Consider the following 24,528-nt stretch of genomic DNA (forward strand, 5'->3'; position numbering starts at 1 on the left):
CTCCTGCACAACCTTCGACTGGCACATTCAATGAGTACTCCACAGATCTCGCAGACACTCTGTGTATTCGAGCTGTCAAACCAAACCAAAGCACTCATGCCGCCCCCAGCCAACGCTGCAACCAAATAGGGAGATTGGACAGACAGCTGAGAAGTTTCCTAATTATGGAACACAGCACATCATTAAGACTCTGTAATGAGCTTCCTGAAGCCAGGTGCAGCCTCACCTGTCAGCCACATCCTCATTACTAATATGGTCATGTTTCCCAGGACATCATGGACAGGTTATTAGGGAATGATGGGCAGGTGAGGAGCACTTAGTATACAGATGAGATGTAGTCCCATGCTTCTTAAAATAAATTGTCATCTAAATGTAACATAGCCTTTAATTACTAACCGTATGCACCAATATAATGTTGCATTATTTTTACGTGTCTGTATACTTTATATAATATGACTTTTCTTCAGTGATGTGAGCTATTTACATTTCTGTGTACTTTTGTGATTTAATATGGCTGTATTGCCAGAATGCAATATGTTTAAGAGACAATGGCATAAAACAGCTAAAGGTAAAGTTCACTCTACTAAAGATAGACAATTTTGCTGTTGACTCAAAATTTACAGCAAGTGCTGCTAAAAAATGAAGTGAGGCAAAATAACATGAAACCACAGTCTATCTCAACCAGGAGGCACTTCTGCTGATCTGACATACTTAGGTGATCAGCATGATGTGTTAAACATAACCATATTACCATCACTGATTGTATTCATATGTCCATTAATGTAATAATAAATATTTATGGTTATCTTCAGTTGCAGTCTGCACACATTCTGCTGACATTAATATAATATGCGTGTCTTTAAACAGTCACTGTTTCAGCAGTTTTAGTGATATCATTTTTTTCTCATTAATATGCAGATTTATGTGGCAAGGTTTTACAAAATCTAAAGGGAAACATTGTAAGTGACTCTGAATCTGAGTTGCCATGCTCATCAGAACTTATCTGTACATGAATATAAAAAATTTAAGAGTAAATGTATATGAGGTCCGCATCAGTGGCTGTCAGACAACATGCTTTTGTCCTTTTGCATCAATTTAAGATATAACTCATTTTCTGTGCAACTGACCCTAGATAGCAGTGTAATATGCTGTTTCCATCCATGCCTGTGCTTGTGTTAGCTGCTGAGATAAAACTATGACCTGTCCAGGCTGTAACCTGACAACTATTATATAATTTCTCCTCTGCTCAGGCAATTTTTTAAAATAAATTGGAGTTATTTCTTCAGGGACTAAGACATATCTGTGTAAATCCATCTGAATGTATGAACTATAGATGAATTTATTTTATAAAGAGAAACCATATGCTCTTTCTATCATGAGACTGACACAGGTAGATAGACTTGCAGTCCTGAACTTTTTTGCCTGACGTTGTTTCTCCCACAGAGAGAAGGTGAAGTTTGGAAAGAAATATAGCAACTGAAAGAAACACAATGTGAAAACCCCTCCCAAAAAAAAGTGATAGCCTCAATGGCAGCTGGAGTGAACCTTTACAGAAATCAATAACTCCAGCTAAGATTGAGACAGAGAAAGAAGGGAAAAGGGAATGGGGATATCGGGATAGCAAAGAGGGAAAGGAGAAAGAGAGCAGATAAAGCTGAAAACAGAGATTGAGTGTGTAAGAGAAGTAGAAGTAGATAAAGAAGGTTGCCAATTCGTTGTGTGCTCAGGGAAAAACCCAACGGGTTAGTGGCCAGCCCGCTGAGGTCAGCCTCTTCACCTGCGAATCAACTCCAAACAAAGACCAGGGTGGAAATGAAACAGAGGAGAAGAATGTAGTCGGCTGGATGAGTGAGGCATGTAAGAGGTTATTCTTTGTTCTCCTTTGAAAGACACCATGTATACCTTTGAAACGTCTCCACTGTCAAAAACCACCCAACCTTCTTTTCACAAAGCTGTGGCTCTCAGTGTCTTAGAACATAATACATGCCTGCAAGAAATTCTCAAAGCAAGAAATCCTCCAAACACAATATGCTTTCCTGCCAATGAGCACAACTATAATGTGTACCTGCGGCTTGCACGCCGGAATATTTTGTTTGCTTGTTTTTTTGCCTTTAGTGGTCTTCAGTCGGACACCCGAGGTCATGCAAGTGATTAAATAAGTATTGACAGCACTAGGGCTGGGCCATATTATACCGTTCACGGTAATACCGGTATAATGTTAGGCAATGATAGGAAAATGAAATATCGCGATAGAATGGGAGTAAAACGCGCATGCGCAGTGCCTTTGTTTTCATACGCACATGGCCGATTGTTGAGTGAAACAGATGAACCAGAATTGGTTTGTAAAAATGGTGCAACTTCAGTGATGTGGAACTGGATTGGTGTTTGTCCGTCAGATACACAACAAAGCACAGTTTTTTGCAGAACATGCAAGCGGCCGTTGTTATTGTCGTATTTGTCGGACTAAGATGCTCTTAAATCTGGGAGTAATCTGGGTCCTAAACTCTGTATGCTTCAGGTCAAACAACACTGCAGCATCACTGAGAGTTAAAACCTGTCTAAATTCTTTCATCTTTAATAAAACGATCAGCATTGCTGCTTTACCAGGTGTAACTATAAAGTTTAACTTCCAGGCATCCATGAAAACAAAAGTTATTACATTTAACGGAGTTAGAAGTTAGCAGGAAGCTAGCAGAAGTTAGCTCGCTAGTCTCGCTAGTTACCTAAGCATGATATTGCATGTTCTGACTGAGAGATTTCTGAAAAAAAAATCAAACGTACAGCTCTGCTATCACTTCCAACATAAATGAAGACAGGAAACTAAACAGCAGTGACGTTTGTAGGGTTACTGAAGTTGGGCTAGCTGGTATATAATGATGTGCTAGGTGATCGCTAGCGACACAGCTATGTTAGCATAACATAAACAGTGAAGCTGGAGGATGAACGCTAACTTTTTTCCCACTTATAAAAGTTAAGGGGAAGGTTCCTCATGGTTAGAGACAAATGCAATCGCATGGCAGGATGCTGTAAACGGACCAAACTTCAGTCAGGAGAACAACTGAGATAATCCATCCACAATACCAGGTTAGTCATTAATATACTGCAACAACATGGGAATAGAGCAGCTGCCAGAGAATTCAACATTAATGAATCAATGGTACAGAAGTGGAGGAAGCAAGAAGAATGAGTTTAATCAAGTTTGATTTATCTGACTGCTTTGTTTCGCTTAATGTGCCTTATAATCCTGTGCACCTTATGGTCCGAAACATACGTACTGCACACTGCAGTTTAATGTTGCAAAGCACCTCTTTTTAACTTCAGTGGATATTATACATGGTTATGCTCAGGATATGTCAGCCCATTTGTACTGGAAATGCCTTTTGGTTAAACTTTCAGCAAGGAATTTGCATTTGCACTGTTGCATTTTTATAAAGCTTTAATGTACATAAAAACCAGCTTCTTGTTTAAGTGAAAATAAATGGAAGGTTGTCTTTTTGCGCTAGTAATGTTGTGGAGTTGTATTTTGTCTCGCATCCATTATATCGTCAGTTATATCGTTATCGCAAATTTTCAAATATATATCGTGATAAATATTTTTGGCCATATCGCCCTGCTCTAGACAGCACTAAAGGAAGAAAAAAGAGAGTGAAGCACGTCTAGGCAGGAATCAGCCCATCTTGATGATTGTTGACAACATGTATTTCTCCATCTGTCTCTCAAAGCGTTCTTTCTTCAGGTAAATACATTTCTTTGCCCTGCATGCGAATTGAAAGGTATATTGTTTGATCATGCCTCTTGAGAGTAAGACAAAAAAGATGGAAACGTAGTAGCAGTTGTTTGGGTACCCGCACAGCTGGACCATTAAAGGAAAAGAAATGGGGGGTGGGGGGAAAGAAGTCAGAATTTAAGAAAAGAAAAGTCTTTTAGGATAAAAGCCTGAAATCCATCATGGTTCTGACAACAAAGTCTTGCAATGATGAACAACAGCTGTCAGCAGGATACACATCCCCTTCATGAGTAATACAAAGCCAAAATCCAGCAAGAGCTTCTTTGACAACTGACAGAAACTAGAGAGAGTTTTCCGTTATTTTGTGCCACAACTAAAAAAAAAGAAATGTAGAATTATATTGCGTGTATGTGTGCGCACGCACATGTCCTAGCTTCTATGTTCAAGTGCATTCATGCAACGCACAGACAGTTTATACGATGAGCTGCGATGAGTGACACTGTTGTAATTATGCCTGTAACTGAGGATTAATTTGATATTAATTATTTCTGAAACCCCAAATGAAAAGTCTACACCGAAAGGTAAACAGGAACTGATCAGAACAACACTGAATCTGAAGACAGCGACATACCGTCAGCTAGTCACGTGAGGCCCTTGTTTCACTAAAAAAATGCTATAAAAAAATGCTATTTCATCTTTGTACTTTACATAATCCTAAATCCCCGTGAACTTGTGTTTACCAAGCTGCAAACACCACAGCTGAATGTTAAACATGTTGTCATTTGCTCTAATGAATAATTTCAAAAAAATATTATTCCACTAAGAAAATATTAACATTTGAAGAGAGGGGTGTTAAAGGTGTTATCGGTGTGTCTGCGCTGGCACCGTGTTACACACTCAAATCAGAGATAAAACCCTGTTTGACATTGCTGAAAGCCCTGCAGCCGAACTCCCAAGTGTGATCTTTTCCCTACACTTATTTATTTTATTTCTTTCAAGTGTATGTGTGTGTTGATTAGTCAGTTGCAATAATTTGCCTGATGTAACATTAACTAAAGTGCTATAGGAACAACACAAATATTGATATCACACAAATCGTATGACATAATTTGTATTATGAATTTTTTCCACTGATGTCAACAAAAATGTGAGGTTTTCACTTGAAGGAACACATCTTTTGATGATGACTCTAAATAATTATCAAGGCAACAATGGAAGTTTTTCCACATGAATTCTCTACTCACAGCTAAAGTAACATGACAGCGTATCCTGCCCCCCCTCCCCAATTTGTTTTTTCTTTCTGGATGAAACAGCTTCTAATTAGGAGGTGAGATGAAGTTTAGCGGTGACAATTTACCTTCGGGGATAACACAAATCATCACATCTTAGCTGTGAGTTTTCTCACAACTCCTATAGTTCTCTTGTTCTATTCATATATAACAATATGTCAGTGACGGACTGCAAAGCTGCTCCCGTTTTCGCTCTCTTAACGATATCTCTGTCACACCGATCCTTTGCTTCTCCCTTATCACTTGTCATGTCCTCGCAATGTGACATCTCCCTTTCTGCTTTCGGGGTCATTTTTTTCCCTCTGTGCTTGTTTTCTAAACTCCTATCACCCTCCCCTCTCTCTAATTTACTTTTTGTCTCCCGCTTGCTCTCTGCTGCTGAGTTGTTTACGACCCGCACATCCTCCTGTGCAATTATGAGTGTTGCTCACTGTATCCTCATCCATATGACGAGTCTGACAGGCATGTATGGAGATGGATGGTGTGAGTAAAAGAGGGGAGTGGAAATGGAGTGTGTCTTTACAAAGACCATTTTTGCCATGACATATTTCTCCTGAGAGAAACTTAAATAAGCTTAATCTGAATGGACAATTACTTGATAATTATAAACACATTTCTTTTTTTATAGAGAAACCAACACAGCAAATATCTTTTTATAAATATTTTTTCAACACTTCAGGTTTAAGGTTTAATAGAAGTTAAATGAATGCTCAGTCGTAGTAAACTGAGATTTAAGTGCACGCTCTCGTCTCTTCCACCATCTTGAAGCCTGAGCTGGGATCAAGGAATCTGCTTTACATCTTTTACATCTTTCAACTTATCCAAATGAGGCCCAAGGTAACACTTCCTCCTCTGCTGCTCATTTTAATTATGGCATTCTTCAAGGCTGTATCCTTGGCCCACTTTTGTTTTCAGTGCGCATGCTTTTTGATAGTAATGATATCACTTATCACTGTTTTACAGAAGACAAACAGTTATCTGTCCCTCTGCTATAAAAAAACAAACAAACAAAACAGTTCTCTTGATAGTCCTGGCTTTGTCTTCATTATCTTCATTAAACTTTCTAAAGTTTACTGAGGATAAATCCAGTGTTTTAGTTATGTTTAGCTCTTTCAAATAGGCCAAGCATATTCCAGATATGTCAAAGAATCTTAAGTACAAAGAACATTGTCCAGTTATGCATCTATCAGCTTGAAAAACATCCTAAAATTAGATAATTCTTATCTTCTAATGACTTGCATGCTTTTATTTAAGTCCCACCTTGATTAGTGCAGTGCTTCTTATGCAACTGCATTTTTGTTCTGGTTAGTTCAGATTTAAACTGGCACCAAAATACGTCAACATATTACTCCAGTACTAGCAAATTCACACTGGCTGGCTGTTATATTTTGGAAATGTTGTCCAAATTATACTAATGACTTTTAAAGGATTAAAAAGCCTCAGTCTGAATTATAAAAATGACCTTTTGTTCCCCAATGTGCCTGGGCACTTAAATACTTGAATTGGTGAATGGGGTGCTGCTGGTTATACTTTAGACCTTTTGACAAACTGTCAAACATTCTGCTTATTGAGATCAGAATTTCATCTTCCTTATTGTCTTTTAGAGCTCTTGAACATTTAAAGCATTCAAAAACATATAATAGGTCTCAACTGCTGGTTTTATTTCTATTTAATTTTTCTTTTATACTTTCTATTTGTATTGGGGGTTTTCTTTTGATGTTTATAGCAAAGTCTTGGATATGTGAAAAAAGAAAAACATTTTCTATGAAGCACTTTGTAGCTTTGTTAAGAAAAGTGCAATATAAATAAACTTTATTATTATTATTTGCCCACCAACCTTGACTTGAGAGGACATTTAATGTGACCTATGCTCACAGGCACTCAGACACACAGAAACGCACACACAGATTTAGATTACCTTGTGGTAATGATGATTATGGTTATTTACAGTCATCATCAGCCCACAGTTTTGTCAGCTGCACTTGCTGCCGGATTTGTTTTTTTGTCTATGCACGGACTGTATTTTGAAAAAATACCTACGTTTGCCCCATGTCCTTTGAAAAGCAGGCAAGCCAATTAGAGGTACAACCACTGATATTAATTTCAACTTCCTCCCACTCTCTACTCTTTACAATGTATTTTCATTTAATGGACGGATACACAGGTTGATGACCTGTGAAGAATAAGGTAGATGTGTCCGCGAGTATGCAGGATGAATTCACTAGAGTATAAAGTGCCGAGCGGTATGTGCAGGAAGGCAGCTCAGCCTCAGACATGTCAGTATGGTGGATCCCTTCACGGGTGCTCTCAGGTAAAAACTGTTGAAATTACTCATTATCCTTCCACAGTGGTGTCTGCGCTGTGTTCTGATGTAGACAACGGAGATGTCTTTCCTGACATTGCTTGCACTGCAGGCAGCAACAAAACTCATTTTCTGCAGTGTTTCTCTTTAACCTCCTCTCTCCATTATCAAAATGAGGGATTTAGAGACTTTTTTTCACTTTGTGCAACAGAAAGCATTAAAAAAAAAAAGGCTGTTATGCTTTTGCTTTTTTTTTTCATTTCCGCTGCATTTAAGAGAGAATATACCCATTAGCAGTACTCACACACTATTTAATATAATGGCTAGCTTTTCTAATTGTGTCTCCTTGAGGACAAAAACTTTCATTAAATCCATTTTTGTGCTAGAAGTACCACCAGCTGTTGGTCAGTGAAAGAAAAACTGATTTTGAATGTCCTTACTCACAAAACAAACACTATTTTATACAGTTTCTCTGCTAGTGTCAAAAACATTAAGGCAGTTGACTTAGTGTATTCCTTTTACCAACCAATTTAGTCAACGAAGAGTTACAAGGGCTTTCAGATCACAGCCATTTGATATTTTGGTATGCACTGTAGTTCTTAGCAGATCAAACCAAAGAGGATAGACGGGGAGGGCGGGGCGTGTTTCAAATACATCTTCAGATCAGGATCAGAGCAAGGGGAGATTGCAATTAGCATGGATTAAAGGGTAGATTATAACGAGACTAATAAGAACAAAGAGATTATTGTAGATGCTAGGAAAGAGTTATGGAGACATGGGATAGATGGACAGATAGAGAGCATGGAGAGAGGGAGAGAGAGAAAAGCCACTGAGACCAGCCAATATGAGAGTACAAGGCAAAGGTGTGCAAAGCAGATATGACAGAGAGAGAAGGGGAAAAGAGTACCCTGATAGAGCAAGAGATCCGAGAGTGCAAAGAGAAGGTAGAGAGACGTAATAGGAAGATAGATAAAGGAAAAGAGGCCTCTGAGACCAGGAGATAAGAGAGAGCAAGGAAAAGGAGGGCAGTGTGAGGTAGAGAGGCCTAAATATGTTGGGGGGCAATAGAGATGGGAGAAACTGGGGAGGTTCACGTAGTGTTTTGATGGATAGGTGGTTAGAAAGATGAGAAGAATTGAAACAATAGAAAGAGACAGGGGAGCAAGGCAAAGTCCCAGAAACACATTAACAGGAGCAAAGAAGAGACTACAAAGACACGCATGCACTTTTACAGATAAACGAAAGGATGAAGACAAAGAAAACAGCACACAAGTACGCTCTCTGTTTCTCAGATATGCACAGAAGCTAGCAGTGCATTTATTAAATTCTCCATAGAGCTCTCAGGGCATGGCTAATGTCCCCACAGCTTCTCCTCCAGAAAAAAAGGGGGAGAAAAAGAGCAAAAGTCAACAATGCCCTGACAAAGACGATTTGATCCATGACTTAGTGTGAAAGCTTTTTAAAACTAAGTGTTTGCATGTGTTACTTTCTCCAGAACACTTTAGGTAAGAGCAGGGGCACATTTGTGTGAATGGGTATGCAGGATTTTGTTGGTGGTTCTTTTTCTTCAAAGACAAGTGTTTGGCAGCGTGCATAAGACATATTCTGGCCTTTAACTTTTTTTTCTCAATAATACAGGAGCTGCTCTTGTTAGAGGAGAGAGAAGAAGAATATTGATTTACATTCGCACCCCATAGAGATCAATGCAGACAGCAGAATAAAAGCGTATTCTCATCCATGCATGAGTTTGTACATACTGTGAAGCAGCTCTCTGACAGACACCTGTCAGTCAGCGGGGTCAGAGAAGAAATCGATAACGACCGCTCTTATAGCTTCAGTAAGAAAGGCACAAACTAAAAGGTGACGCCTGAGACAGGTTTATGAGAAAGCCAAATAGGGTTATGAATGCCATTCTGGCATTTCAACTCAAACTGCCCACCTTTCTTAAAAGCCATTATCTCCTACACTGGGGATATGAGCAGCTGAGCATATCAAGTGCCATTTTGGATCCACTGACCTTTCAGTTCCTAGTCTGACTGGCAGGGGTATGATCCCCTGATATGAACTGAGCGTGGCCCTGGTACTTATGCCTAGTATGAGCAATTTTAATGGATATTATGGGTGTTATGGACTTTAAATGGTTGTTGTCTCTGTACTTCAGACCAGTCTGGTATTACAATCAAACCACAGGGTCCTGAAATTTCTGCTTTTATATAAGGCAGACACTACACCTGTCTATTTTTTTCATTGCAAAAGGGCAATAATTACAAAGTCTAATAGTCTAACAGATACAAAAATGTTTAAACACATTCAAAATATTAAGAAAAGCGGGTTTACTGCTCTGTAAATGGCCAATTGCTTCACAGTTAAAGTGAAATATTTCAGCTCTTTTGCCATATTTTTTCCTTTTATAATGCATCACTAGGTGACAAATAAATACAGCAGCCACAGCACCCAGATTCTTTTACTCTGAAGCCATATTGTTGCAATATGGTTTGTCTTTGTCTAGAATATATTTGTAGTGTTTTCAACGAGGATGTTGGTGACACCGAGTTAAACCACAAATGAAGACCCTGGAGTTTAGTTGCAGCTTGTTTAATTGTCTCCATGAACATGTGGTGAAAACTGAAATGACAGAAAATAAACTCCATCTCAACAGGCAGAAGCATGTTTACATCAATAAAGTGCATTACTCTCACTAAAACATTCATGTTAGCAAATACACATTAATATCCAAAGTTATCTGTACAAACTGTCATATAAAGTAACTTACGGCGTTCCGGCCTGATAATTCGGAGTAGATGGCATTTGATTACATCTCCATACTGCCTTTAACATGAGGAGCCTGTTTCTCAGCAAAACCGAGCGCTTGACCAAAACCGGAAGTGCTTGACCGGAACCGGAAGTGCCCCGCCAGAACAGGAAATACATTTTAGCGATATTTTCCTTTTAACTAAAACGTATATACAACATGAATTATTCATTTTAACAACACATTCATTTTTAATGGCAAATCTTTTTAGAATTATTTATTTCAAATTTATGAACCTATTTATTCAGAGAAACGCCTTAAGGGCAACACAATATTTGTATGCAAAGAAGTTAATGGGCGACTCAGTGACTGCAAGATGTCCAGGTCCTGTCGTTGCAAAACAAGCCCAAATAATCACCCCTCCACCAGCATGGTTGACAGTTGGTGTGAGGTGTTTTTGCTGACATGCTGTGTTTGGTTGTCACCAAGCATGGTGCTGTGCAACATCTCCATTGTGGTGCTGTCTGTCCAAAGATCGTTGTTCCAGAAGTTTTGCACGTTTTTTTCAGATGCAACCTTGCAAACCTAAGCCGTGCTGCCATGTTCTTGTTAGAGAGAAAAGGCTTTCTCCTGGCAACCCTTCCAAACAAATCGTACTTGTTCAGCCTTTTTCTAATTGTTCTGTCATGAATTTTTCAGATGCTGACTGACTATGTATTGATCAGTATTAATGGCACTTAATTAGTAATAGCTTTCAGCATTACACCTTGCTTGCAAAGATAAATCCAAATTTAATTTTTTAATATTATTTCTCAGTGTTAACATTTTAAATGTATTTCAACTATTTGCAGTAAATTCTGTTGTTATTCATGTGTAATACATCACATTTACTGTTTTAGACACAAGACTGTCTACGATGATGCCATTTCTGAATTAGATATAACAATATATGAGTTTGGTTCTAGTCATAATATAAATATATAAAAAGGCTGCTGTGGACCCGTTTGGTTCAGTGGGACTCATTCCGAATGATCAGATTACTTGCTAAGATCAATAGTTGTAAGACAAGGATCTCACACTTTCCTGATCCTTTTTTTATCCACTTTCTTTCTGTTTCTTGCTGTCAATACTCTTATCTCACAGTTCCCAATATGTGTCTTTTACTTCTTCTTTTCCTCTTTCATTCTTTGCTTTTACTGTCTACTGCTCATGTGTCTTTGCTTTGGGGAGTGAGTCTCCACAAAATACAGCAGAAATGATGAAAATAAAGACATTAGCTTCTCTGGATAAGAGCGGGGATAAATATATGTGAGTGTGGCTGTAGGTGTGACTATGAGCCTGTTATGTGTGCTTTTGGGATAACAAATAGATAAACCCATCACAATGAGTACTGTTGTGTGGCTGTCCCCGAGGACAGAAGAAGAACACAGCCCCGGGCCTTATCAGTCTGTCATGTCTGATTCCTCATCTCCTGTGAACATTTAGTACTTTTGTTGGGGATTTTGCAATGAAGGAGAAAGTAAGGGGTGATGATGGCTGTAAGGAGTGACACCAGAAACATGACGCAAAACATTTTTAGCATGTGTGAGTGTTTATTTATTCATCATTTTATTTTGGAGATCATCTCAGTAAATGTTAATCCAATACTTGGATCTCACTGATGTAGTTCAACTCTAATTTCTGGGTTATCATCTGGCACAGGTGTAAATGTAAGTTTGATTGGTTAACCCTGTGGCCTGTTAGGTGTGTTTCATGTTTCACAAAGCTTTTAGCTGAGATAAGCTCCAGGTTAGATGAGCATGTAAAAAGATGGATTGATAAACCCTTTTTGTCTCTTGTTCTCTAGAGAATGGTTTTTGTAAATGTTGTGAATGTGTTTTTCTTAACCAAGGAAAAAATTTGCACCTTAATTGTCGCCTGTGGTCTTCCAGGACGAGTGTTTCTGAGCTGGCTGGTGCATTCATTCATTTTTCAGAGTTTACCAGATTGCTAATTTGGCCACTCCAGATGTTTTTGCCATCTCGCCGAAAGGTTTATTTTGATTTTTCAGCTTAATGATGGTCTCCTTTCTTTGCATCAACAAATTATAATTAAGCCAAATTTTCACACACAGAGGATTATCTACTGCAAATCCTAAGAGAATGCAGCACATTTTTAATCACTTTTATATCAAATTCAAAGCAGTTTTCCTGTTGTTTTGATTCGGTCAGATGGAATTTCGAATACCCACATTGATGTTTATCATATTTATGTGGGAATTGTGATAGTTTGCACTAGGGCTGTTCATATAACGATATATATCGGATGACGATATAAAAACGTCTATCGTTTTATTTTACGCTATCATTTGTTTCGTGGTGTCGCAAAATAAACTGTTTACAGCAATATTTTTTCATCGTTTTGATGGTCACTGTAGTGGCTATATTAATGTCTTAAAGTTCTCTCTTTCTCTTATATTTAATATAACCACACTAGGGACGGACAAGCGCCTGTTTTTATGCGTTGTGGTTAGCAACAACAACGGTAAAACCATCGCGTGTCCGCTTGTTTATGTTCCACATAAACCTATCACAATAAAGCTCAAGATCCTGTTGAGACTTTTCAAAATAAACTGAATCACGGGAAAGAGCATATTATTTACGGATGAGAATTAAAAAAGAGCCGCCAGGTGCTAAAAAAATAAACCTTAGACTCAAACGTTAGAACCGGCTTTTCCCCGCAGCACGCTGTGTAATAAATACTCACAAAGAAAACGGCGGCCGTTACAACTTATGTCTAAAAATGTATCGTTTCATGCATCTGTTAAAACACTCGACTCCAGCTACATGATGCGCAGCTGGAAACACTTCCCGGAAGTCGAGCTGCCCGAGATTCACAGAATTTACAGAAAATGTTACATTTTTGTGATTTATATCGTTATCGGGACGATAGATGTCTTAATATCGGGATATGAGATTTTGGTCATATCGCACAGCGCTGTTTGCACCTGCTTTTTAAACCCAGGACTTTTGTAGATGCAAACACATGGTCTCTGTTCTTCATATACTCAGACATGCTCTTACACACACAAACATGCTGTTGAGCCTCATCTTGGCAGTGCCCTCTCTCTCTGCGGATCTCCGTATGAACTCCCTGCCAGTACGATTCTATCTCTCCTCCCTCACATCTTCATCCATCCATGCTGTCGTGCTCTCATCTCCCCCTCCGCCTTCTTCCTTTCGTTCTCCGCTCCTGAGTTGTTTGTTTTGGCACGGCCAAGTGAATCACACAGGAGAGTTTAACTGGCACAATACATAGCTCTCATTTCACCTGATGCCCTGCTGTTACTCCTACACATCTTCTCCTGTCTCCTCCTTTTCTCGACATACTCTGAAAAACAAATTATGAAATGGGCCAAGTGGACTTTTTTTTCTGTGAAAGCAATTTTGTGCTCTCTCCTCACCTTTTGAAAAACCTGTGTTATTATATGGTAGGGAAAGGGAGAGGCCAAGCAATGAGTTTAAGGACTAGCCGGGTGATGGAGGAAATGCACTCGGAGGCTTGGTAATGTTTACCTGGTGTAGCATAGGATTTATTTACATTTCCTGACAGACAACACAGGCACTGACTGATGTTGTGTGAGGGAATAAAAACATAACGATGATTAAAAAGAGTACAAGAAAAACATTGTTATAGGTCTGTCCCATAGCTATGATGAGCTGTCTAGAAAGTTAAAGTACAAAGGGCAGTATTAAACTCTCTCCCCTAAGGGACAACTCATTATTGTTAATTATTGTCAACAATATACACAGTTTTGTGGTATTCTGAGACTGCCATTAACCATAATGTTTAATTATTTTGTACTATTAACAGCTACTGAAGAGCAAATAGCAACCATGTATCTACAGTATTATATGAATCATTAAAAAAATGGTAAATGGCCTGCATTTGTATAGCGCTTTTCTAGTCCTTAGGGACCCCAAAGCGCTTTACACTACATTCAGTCATCCACCCATTCACACACACATTCACACATTGGTGATGGCAAGCTACATTGTAGCCACAGCTGCCCTGGGGCGCACTGCATTAGCTTGCAGCTTTTTCTCCTTCACAACTCTGATGAATTTATCTTCAGACACACTTCTTGTAAGCGTGTCTGGATGCAGTCCTTTGCATGTTTTGGTTTCTGTCACTTCTGCAGTGAACCTCTGTGACACCTACAACATAACCTATACAAGGGGCCTTGTGGTCATCTCTTGGCATTTATTATGAGATGGCAGATACTATGTTCTTTGGGGTTTTTTTTTTCTTTTTTTCTGTCTCTCTCGCTCTTTTTCTTTTTCTTTATACATTCCCTTACATCCATTCTAATAGTTTTAGTAAACTCCCTTCAGGAATTTGCTGACATCTGATTAATGCTATGATTATTATTCCTTATATTGAGGCTATGGCTATTATTCTTTCACTGAACCATTCAAAAATTGCAGAGAGAAAAAAGCAGACAGACATCCATAGGAGGAAGAATAGATGGTAGTAAACAGGTCAATTACAATACTTGCTGACTGTGTCAAAATTACTTGTACGTACATTTCTAGGAAATTGTATTTCAGGTTACCACTCAGGGGTTGAGAAAGGTTTGCAGTCACAACCAGGGTCCTTCATTTAATAGGTGATTAAATCTAAGAGGCAAGTTAATATATATTACGGTCGAGTGAGTTAATATTTTGTGTGCTGGAGGGTGGTGTTGCTTCCGGTGACAGCATGGAGATAAATGCTCAGTAACAAGAAAATAATGACATCCCACGGCGCACTTGTACCTTCAACACATCCCTTTTCGTGAGCTCAGTGAGTGTGATTGTTTACACCTGAGTTTGCTGAGTGTCTCAGCAAGCTGCTGCTTGATTGTCATACTGTATTTTTACTTTTTACTGATTATTGCACTTTAGAGCCTGGTGAGAAACAACATTCCATTGCAGCCTGTGTATATCTGAAAAACCATGCAAAATGACATTGAGCCCTTTTGAGCCTTGAATCTTAAGTTCATAGTACAGACATAAGTTGCTTTCTATTTAAGCACTAGCTACATTATTAAAATGACAGGTGATCAAATGCAACTTTTTGACCCCGGCAACAAGCATCACCAAACACAAACTGCTTCTGCACAGTTTGTCTGTTAGTAGCTACTACTGTATTTCCAAGGGAGAGAAAAACATACATGCCACACTGATAAATGGAGAGAGATGTTAGTAAGATTTGTTTTTTAAAAGTAAACCTTGCTCACTGCTCTTTGTATTATAATTTTATAATTTAAACCTAAATCTTACATTAGGTGTCCTCATTTGTCTTAGAGTTTACCTTAGTTTAGTTTTGGGGGAACCAAGGATGGATGTAACAAAGGGTTAAATGTAACAACATCGCCCGTCCTCCCTGATACTAAATTGAAGAGCATGGGTGGGAAACTCCAGGCCTGAAGGACCGTGTCCTGCAGGTTTTAAATATAACACCCTGGGTCAACACACCTGAATCAAATGATTAGTTCATTACCAGGCCTCTGGAGAACTTCAAGAGATGTTGAGGAGGTAATGTAGCAATTTGAATCAGGTGTGTTGGCTCAAGGACACATCTAAAACCTGCAGGACACCGCCCCACCACCCCTGTTGTAGAGCTTTATGAAGAAGTATTCAGATTTTATGGCAAAATCACATCTAAGAACTTTTTTATTCAAGTGTATATTTTGATTGGTACTGATACTGCAGAAACTGGAATTTTGTAACATTATTTTTAATTTCATGTCAAAATTTAAGAACTCTTACAAATATTATGTGAGATATAAGTGCTGGAACAAAAAACATTTTTACTATAATCCCCGGACTCCCTTACATTATGCTCGCTAAATAATGTTTTATGGAAGTTTGTTGCAAAACGTATTAAGGTAAATTAGTTTAGTCTTTTTCCCAGGTTGCATATAAATACCAGGCTGTTTAGTCCAGGCAAAACTGGTCAGTTTGCAGTATTTTGATAATGTTTAAAATGATGTACCATGCTGAACTGGTTACACCTAGGGTACTGTTACTAGGTTACATCAAGGGCAGCAGACATCAGCTCATATATAAGATGATGATGCAGATTAGTTTCAGTCACTGAGTCCTACCTTTTATGCTAGCTTTATAGTGAGTAGGGGTTGGAAATCAGCTATGCTGTTTGGGTAGCATCTGCTTATATCTTACTGAATTCAGCTGGCTAAATCCATAAAGAGCAGTGAATATCAGAAGAGGAGCACAGATCACCTGATCAGAATCTCTATGCAAAGAAAACTAAAACAGATTATTATGTGCCTTATTTATAAGTAATTCTGCACCATGAATACGTCATAGGTCATCATTCTTTTATTACTCTCTTTAAAAAAAAAATGGATGTACAATGAACAGCAATTTACTACAAAACAACACATCTCTGTAAGTTCATGTTCTGCCACTTCGACAGGAGTTTGTGAACATACTCCTACTCGCTTACAGTCACTTTTATCTCATTTGTGGAAGAAGCATTTTTGTCATCGACTTCAGTGAAATATAACCTCAAGTTCCCTGCTCTGTGTGTGTGTGTGTGTGTGTGTGTGTGTGTGTGTGTGTGTGTGTGTGTGTGTGTGTGACCTCAGCAGAATAGCGAGTCAGAAAAGAAAAATCACTATTCTGAACCAAGCTTTAAATGCAGCACCCACAGCACAGCCATACTGTGCATAATCAGACATAATTACTGGCTAACCTTCCATTATCATGTGTATTTATGTGTGTTTGGTGTTTATAGAGCCCAAGCCTACATTAGGCATAGGCCCAAGATGCTTTTTCTCCTGTGATGTCTTTTTTGTGCTGTAGAAAGAGGATTGTGAGCACATTGTTATTGAATACAGGCAGTTCCTTTGTTCATGCAGTCATAAGTTTTTCCTAATGCTTAACTACTTTTACTCTGCAGTTATACAAGAGCTAGAAGGAACATCCCTTTAATTATGTGTTTAAAGTAGTCTGCCCAAGGTTTTATGGGGCCTTAGAATTTTGATTTGCGTCCCTATCGCCCACCACTCACCTCAGCACCACCAGTATTAACTATAGATTGTCCATGGTTTATTGTTTATGCATTGTACAAGAAATACAATCATTATCATGGCGTGTGTGTGCTGAAAAGAGATCAAATAAACCAGCAGAGAGTGCATTTACAAAACAAGTTATCTATTTTAATTGGTTTTGAAATGTGGTAATGTGCAAAGGGACACAAAAATCACGCAGTTTTATAAAGACCCAGATTTATTTTCTTATAATGTAAGAACAGAAAATATTTTATAAATTAAATCTAAACTTAAATAAGACATAATTGAAATACAAAATATTCATTAAGAAGATTCTATTTGATTTTTGTTTTTATTTACAGAGAACAATTGGCCTAAGATTAAAAAAAAAACCTACCTGCCCTGTCATATTAGAAGCTAATGTGTCTGTCAACAGCAAAACTCCCTCACAGGTTTGTACATGCTGACCTGGGGGAAATGATGCTTTGTCAAAAAGTCACACATCAGCTGAAGAAGCACTTTGTGAAGCATCATGAGCTGATGTTATTGCCGGCGTTGTTGTGTTCTAAAATATATCCACTGGGGAAATATTGCTGGGGAATCAGTTGATGAATGAGGATGAGCTTGTAGCAAATTCAGATATCTCAGAGAAATAATATGTAAAACAACAACGCTGAAAGCGGGTCTAATTAAATAAAACAACTACCTAATTGAGGTGTAACAAAGTCGGAATATAACCACAAAGACCCAAAAATGATTATGTGCGTTATGTACGGCTGTTATCAGAGTCAAGTCTGTAAATAGTAGGTCTGTTTCATAATGAGACAAAGTTGCTGGGACATGTTCAGGATCCAGCGATTGAGCCTAGACCCTTAGTTCAGAAAATCGTGGTTACATTTCATTACAGAAAAAGTAATTCGATAGTTATTTTACACAGAAGAAAATCTTTAACACAAATGAATGTGTGTTAGGTTTATGCCTTGGCTGCCCTAAAATAATAGCACTGATAATTACCAAAATACATTTTTTATTTGTGTGTGTGTGTTGGTTCATCCACTAGTGTATGCAAGCTCTTTAACTGAAATTGTGTTTTTAGTGTTAAAATATAATTATTGTTGTTATCCACAAAATTTCAAATTAACAGTTTTATGAAAAAAGCTTAGAAAATAATAAGGTACAATATTATTGTTTCATTAAGATTACAAATTACAGTTATTTGCATTTCTAAAAAGAAAAGTTGAAGAACCTGAAGAAAAGTAGTGGATGAACATTAGGCTTTATCAGTTTCTGACTGCTCAAATTTAGGTATAAAAATGTGAATTCAGATTTTTATTGGCCTGATAAATAACAGTACAACTTTTAGTATGAAACAGGTTTTAGACAATTAAAAATATATATTTGTGTTTTCTTGTTTTTATGACACTATACCTTCTTTTTGGTTTCAAATTTCAAGTTACTGATACTGTGAACAAAAACAACAACAACAAAAAGTCTGTGTTTGAAAGCAGTACTTGATACTAGTACTGGGTTGTTGGCTAGATGGGTGCCATCTGTGATAACCACTGACTTAAATGTGAGACTATGAGGTCTAACTTTGACTTAAATTCAAACTTGGCCTCTCTATTGTATAAAAATACGACAATACACACACACACACACACACACACACACACACACACACACACACACACACACACACACACACACAAACACACACACACGTGAATTGAGAGGATTGTGAAGTCTCTTGAGGAGGCACTGTTAATCCTGTTGACAATGGCTTGTCTGAACAGTAGCTTGAAGAGAGATGAGGCTAATTCTCTTTATGAAGGCAGTAACCCCACAGGTCACCAAAGCCAAACACGTAACCATTTAGACACACAATAGAAACACGTCTGTTTCTTCTTCCTGGAGTTTAGCCCCTAGTCCCACCCAAAAAAAAAATGTAATAATACAGTATATCACACCTCTCAATGCAATTGTGCTGCATCAAAAGTCTGCTTCAATTCCCTTCTGTAAAAAATGGGGCTCGGGAGATTTCATTGTCTCTAAAGAAATTTGACAAAATGATATTGACAATGCGGCTTATTTTCCCGGAATAAAGAGGGAAACGTAATATTGTTTCATTCTCTCTTGCTGTTATTGTGATATATTGCCAGCCACCGAAATATTTACACCTATCTCTCTGCCTAGTTACTGTCCCATGCCAGAATACATTATCCGTGGAAAAGAAAACAATATTACATTTCTTATTGAAAAACAGCGATCCTTCACCTTTTATCCACTCATTAAAAATCACACATACACGAACCCACACACACGAACGGGCACATACAAACACAGAGAGGTGTTTGTGTGTCCGCAGATGTGGTTTTGAAGTACCGACACTCACTCCAACAATTACACGCAGTGGTTTGTGCATAGAAAAGATAAATGTATGCAACGGCACTGAAGCTGTTTTAATAGATCTGTAAAAGCACAGGTGTGATGTGTGTCTAAGTGTGCCTTCCGGTCTCAAAGGCATTTACCATCCAGCTGCATAAAACATGTTGAGCAAATGAGTTATATTCACCGTGCAGCTGCCAATTGTCACTATAATTCACATGGACGCAAAAAAAGAGCCTCAAACAGTTAAAATTTTGAACAATCAATCATCTGTAACTCTAGCAGCACAACTTTATCGCCTTTAGAAAAAGATGTTTTCATCTGTTTTGTGCACTTCTCTGTGAGGGTCACATTGACATGTTCTCCATTTCGGAAATAACCTATAGGCTTCTTTTCTGGATGTTTGTGTTCTATCCCCAGACGGGACACCCTACACTTGGTGGGTTGGCAGAGGGAACGAGAAACACTTCTACTGGGGTGGATCGGGGCCTGGCATCCAGAAATGTGCCTGTGGCATCGACAGGAACTGCACCGACCCCAAGTACGACTGCAACTGTGATGCTGATGTCAAACAATGGTGAGTCAGACTTTAAAGTTCACTGTTTCAGTTTCACAATTAGAGAGCCATTTCTCAGTAGTTTTCAAGCTACTAAGTAGCTCTTTTTTTGTATTACATGAATACTACATGCATCATGGGAAAGCCTTTTTCATTAATTATGCATTAGCTTTTATCCATCAAGCTTCTTGGAGACCATCTTGTGCAGCTAAAGTCTTCATTTTTACCCACTGCAAACTACTTTAATCTTTCTAATAACCAGGATACTACTTTTATGATAATAAGCTGAATGCATGTGTCGTAGAGTGGAAAGCTAACGCTACAGTTACTAATGAGTGGAGAATTCAGTGGTGACTTTTTTTTGCCAACCTAGATAAAAATGATTCTGTCACTTGTTATCACTAGGCTTTAGCTATAAAAACAAGGAAGTTTCACAGGGTTATGTACATACATACCACGCTCACTGGCACTTCAGTAAGGAAGAGGAGTGTTTGTTATTCCATTAACTCACCCACAGATTTTCTCGCCAGGGCAGATGAATTCCTCAGACATACCTCAGACATTTAACTGCTTCTAAAATAATTGCGGTTTATATGAAATTGTAAAGGTCAGTTTGTCTATTAACTGCTTGTTATGTTTAATAAGTGCATGTTTGGTAGTAGAGAAGTTCATTTTGGTAGACATTAACAAGGCTTCCTACAAACAATCTCTTACCTGACAGACCGTCGATTCTTTTTATTTTTCTTACCGCATAAGCTGAACCCAAAAATGAAAAACCCACGGATTATTTACATTTTTATTTATATATTACATTTTTGATAGCACTAAATTCGTCACTTATGCTAATGTAGCGATTGCATTAAGCTGACAGTGCAGAATCCGCCTTAACTGGACAGTGTGGCGATGTGTCAAACTTCAAAGGCTGAAGTGACTGAATGATGAATGCATTCATCATTCAGTCACTATCAGTGATGTGTTTATTTAAGAGGGGTGCTTACATCCAGAACCAACAGTTTGCATTTTAAAGCTCTTTTAGCCAGCTGATGGATATTCTCATTAAAAGCTGTTGCATCGCTGTTTGTGAGTGTGTGTATGCATGTGCCTCCTCTTTGAGAGTAATTACTGAGCATTAGCAAGAAGAAGAGATTTAATTTGCTTTCATGTCTCCCTCCTCATCTCGAAAACTGATGAGATTACAAATAAATTTTACAGTGCCTTGTTCTCTCTGTTTGCTGGCGAGGAAGCATTACAAAAAAAACCCTCTAATATTGTACAGGAAGTCTACAGTGTTGTCTGACATGTAGGTGTGCACATTTTCACATCAATAAACACGCAAGGACATAAGCAGAGTCTTAGAGGAAAAAAAAGCAAACAGCTCAGAAGCCTGAAGAAGAGAAAGGCTGGGTTGGCTGGGTTGCAGTTTGCAAAAACACTCAGAAAAAACTGAACAGACTTCCATGAAGGAAAGATTATCCTCTATCAAAGCAATTGAAAGAGAATATGTGGTGAAAACAGCAAAACCTAAGGGGCATTAAGGGCATTAATGGAACTAGGGCACTTGAATTTGTTGATAATTTTACTATAGCAACAGGGTGACTACAGATACAGACATGCTCAGTTTCAGCAACTTAGTCCTGAGGTGACATGACCTTATTGTGACTGAGCAGACTGGCTAAAGACAAGAAGAAAGAGCTGAAGGTGTCTGCAGACGTTCCTCAAAGAGGATCACCTGACTAGATCTAAAGACATCTATCGATGTCTAAAGGGTGAATCTTGAAATTGATCTGTGTTAAACACGGCACACCTGTGCAGTTGTTACTACACTGATGTAAACCTACTCAAATTAAAAGTGAGACTTGATTCATTAGAGGTAATTGGATCAGACCTTGAATGGTGTTTAACCTGCTAGCTATCTAACACAGAGCCTGTGTGATGTCTCATTGCACCGACGTGAAAATAGAGCAGGTAATTCTCTGGTGAATTCACACTGTGTGAGTGAACTCCTTGTATGCAGCCTCCCTTACGCTCCCTTGTCTAAACCACATAACATGTACTGAGGTGTGAACATATCTGAAAGTGACTATTTCATGTGTGCTACATGTAAAAAAGACCAAAGTGACTGTATTGATACTGTTTGGAAGTTTACTAATAGGCTCAGTTAAAAGTATCCTTTAAGTAGTAACCAGTACTACAGCTGGTACAGCATCTAACAGCATAAACAAAAGAAAATCTTCATGCCTGTGGATAACACCTCCCCCAACTATAGACTTACAAATGCCCACTCATGTTGTCCTACCCACACAGCAGACAGGTCTGGCCTGGATCTGGTGTCAAGCCGACCACTGCTGGCTGACTTCTGGCATGGTAAGTGGTATGTCATCCAGATATGGGCCAGGTCTGGAGTAGATGGCACTGTTTATGTGATGGCATGCCACATCTGGCCCGATTGTGGTTTGGTTTATGTGGCCCAGGCTCATAGAAAATAGGTCTTCCCCATATCCGGCATCAAGCTGGTACTTCTGACTGACTGGTGTCATGGCAGAGTGTATGTCAACCAAATGTGGGCCAGGTCTGGCAATGATGACACTATTTATGTTCCTATTTTCCTGTTAGATAGAAGACCCAAATGCCATGTTGCAATACTATACTGCTATGGTAGTCAACATTTCTTATCCAGGTTTGTGAGTGTACACTTTATCCAAAACCTAATGACGGTTTACTCACGTTTGCCAGTGGGTGGTGGTAGCTCAGGAGGTAGAGCAGATCACCTACTGATCGGAAAGTTAGTGGTTCAACCCCTGGCTCCTCCAGTCTGCATGTCAAGAGTAAGAATGTGGTTAGGAAGCACTCTGTTTAGAGAAAGTGTGTGATTCAGTGAATGTGGCATGCTGTACTCAAGAGCACTTTGAGTAATCTGGGAGAGTAGAAAAGCGCTATATAAGAATCAGTCCATTCACTGTCCGAAAAGTTTCATCATGTTACTTTCGCACTATTATGTTCTGGCACATGTTGTTATTACATGACTTGATTAAGGTACATATTAGGCTGACATCTGGGGCCAGAGCTGAAACTGTTCTGGGCCAGCACAGGACCACCAGTATGTCCGCAACTGGCCTTGTGCTGGCCCATGTGTGGGCAACCTCTGGCAAACCAGGTCTGGGCCACCAAAGGGCCATCATTCTTTGTGGTTCTTTGGGCCATTGTGTGGGCCACATCTGGGCCATACCAATTTTGCCATGTGGATACATGTATGAATACTCCTATGTATATAAACAACTGCAATACCTTTGTGAGATTATTATGTACTTTATACAATTTACCCTATCTGATGTTTTTCTGAATCGATTTCTTTTTATATTTAGCTTTCCCTTCTTCATTTCATACTCAAAATCACTTACCTGAGATGTGTCACCTCAACGCTAAGGAATTTTTTATGGAAAATCATATTGACACATTTGTGAATAGTGTCTGGCAGATATTTCCGCAGTTATTTCATTGTTTGTTTGTTTTTATTGTGCTCTTAATAAACTCTAAATTGAACTGAATAGAAAAATGTTTCTTTCACAGCAAAAGATATAGTAAGGTGAAAAGACCATAATTCCTTAACCTCTATGATTCTTTCCCAAATCATCCTATAGGAGAGAAGATTCTGGTCTCCTGGTCTATCAAGAACACCTGCCAGTCAGCCAGGTCGTGGTGGGCGACACCAACAGGTCAGGCTCTGAGGCCAAGCTAACTGTTGGACCACTTCGTTGTCAAGGAGACAGTAAGTGTTGTGTCATTTAAAATACAATTAATGTACTTTGGTGTGGAGCACGTGGATGGCGCCAAAACAGCTGGCTTTACTCATGTGAGTGACAGACAGCTGGAAAACGATTCCAACATCACGAATGAGTATTTACTTGGTCCAAAAATCAAAGTCATAACTGCTGACATAAAAGTGGTTGAATGGACTGTGTGCGAGGCACTGGGGGGCTTCAAGGTGTTGAAAGTTCAGTTAATGAGTACAGATAAGCAGATACACCGAAAATTAATTGGAAATAAGTAAATAATTTTTTCTCCCCATAAACTACATTTATAGGGGTAAAAAAAGAAAATTCATTTTCCAAATAATTGATAAAGGAAATAATTATTACAGCTCTTATCCAACATATGGCAGCCAACAAGTGGTGTTAGTCAACTTTTTATTTAGTTTAATATTTGTTACTGATTTATATTGAAGAAGGCTGCGCTATTATATTCAGAAAACAGCGTGATTAAGTTTTTAGCAGCAATGTAGGTAATTTCAGGCTAATCCACAGTATTTTGGAACAGACAGCAGGGCTCCGTAGAGAGGCACAGAGGTGTACTCTGATTAAAGAGAAACTAAAAGGTCAATAGAGTATCCAGGAGCTAAATCACACGGTGTGAGTCATCTGTATGGTTGTAAAATGAACTTTAAACTCAAGAGGAGCCTACACAGGATGGGGAAAGCAGGC

At 38.6% G+C, this 24,528-nt stretch overlaps 1 protein-coding gene across 2 annotated transcripts in view; it reads left to right on the top strand.

Annotated features, from left to right (window-relative positions):
* cntnap2a (contactin associated protein 2a) overlaps positions 1 to 24,528 on the top strand; it is a 388,888-nt gene that overhangs the window by 298,792 nt on the left and 65,568 nt on the right. For both annotated transcript variants that reach the window (XM_076888097.1, XM_076888098.1), the window contains exons 16-17: positions 19,915 to 20,071; positions 23,689 to 23,816. In XM_076888097.1, the coding sequence (XP_076744212.1) occupies positions 19,915 to 20,071; positions 23,689 to 23,816 (285 nt within the window). The remainder of the gene's footprint in view (positions 1 to 19,914; positions 20,072 to 23,688; positions 23,817 to 24,528) is intronic.

This window comes from Maylandia zebra, linkage group LG9, assembly GCF_041146795.1.
Source record: "Maylandia zebra isolate NMK-2024a linkage group LG9, Mzebra_GT3a, whole genome shotgun sequence".
Classification (NCBI taxonomy): domain Eukaryota; kingdom Metazoa; phylum Chordata; class Actinopteri; order Cichliformes; family Cichlidae; genus Maylandia; species Maylandia zebra.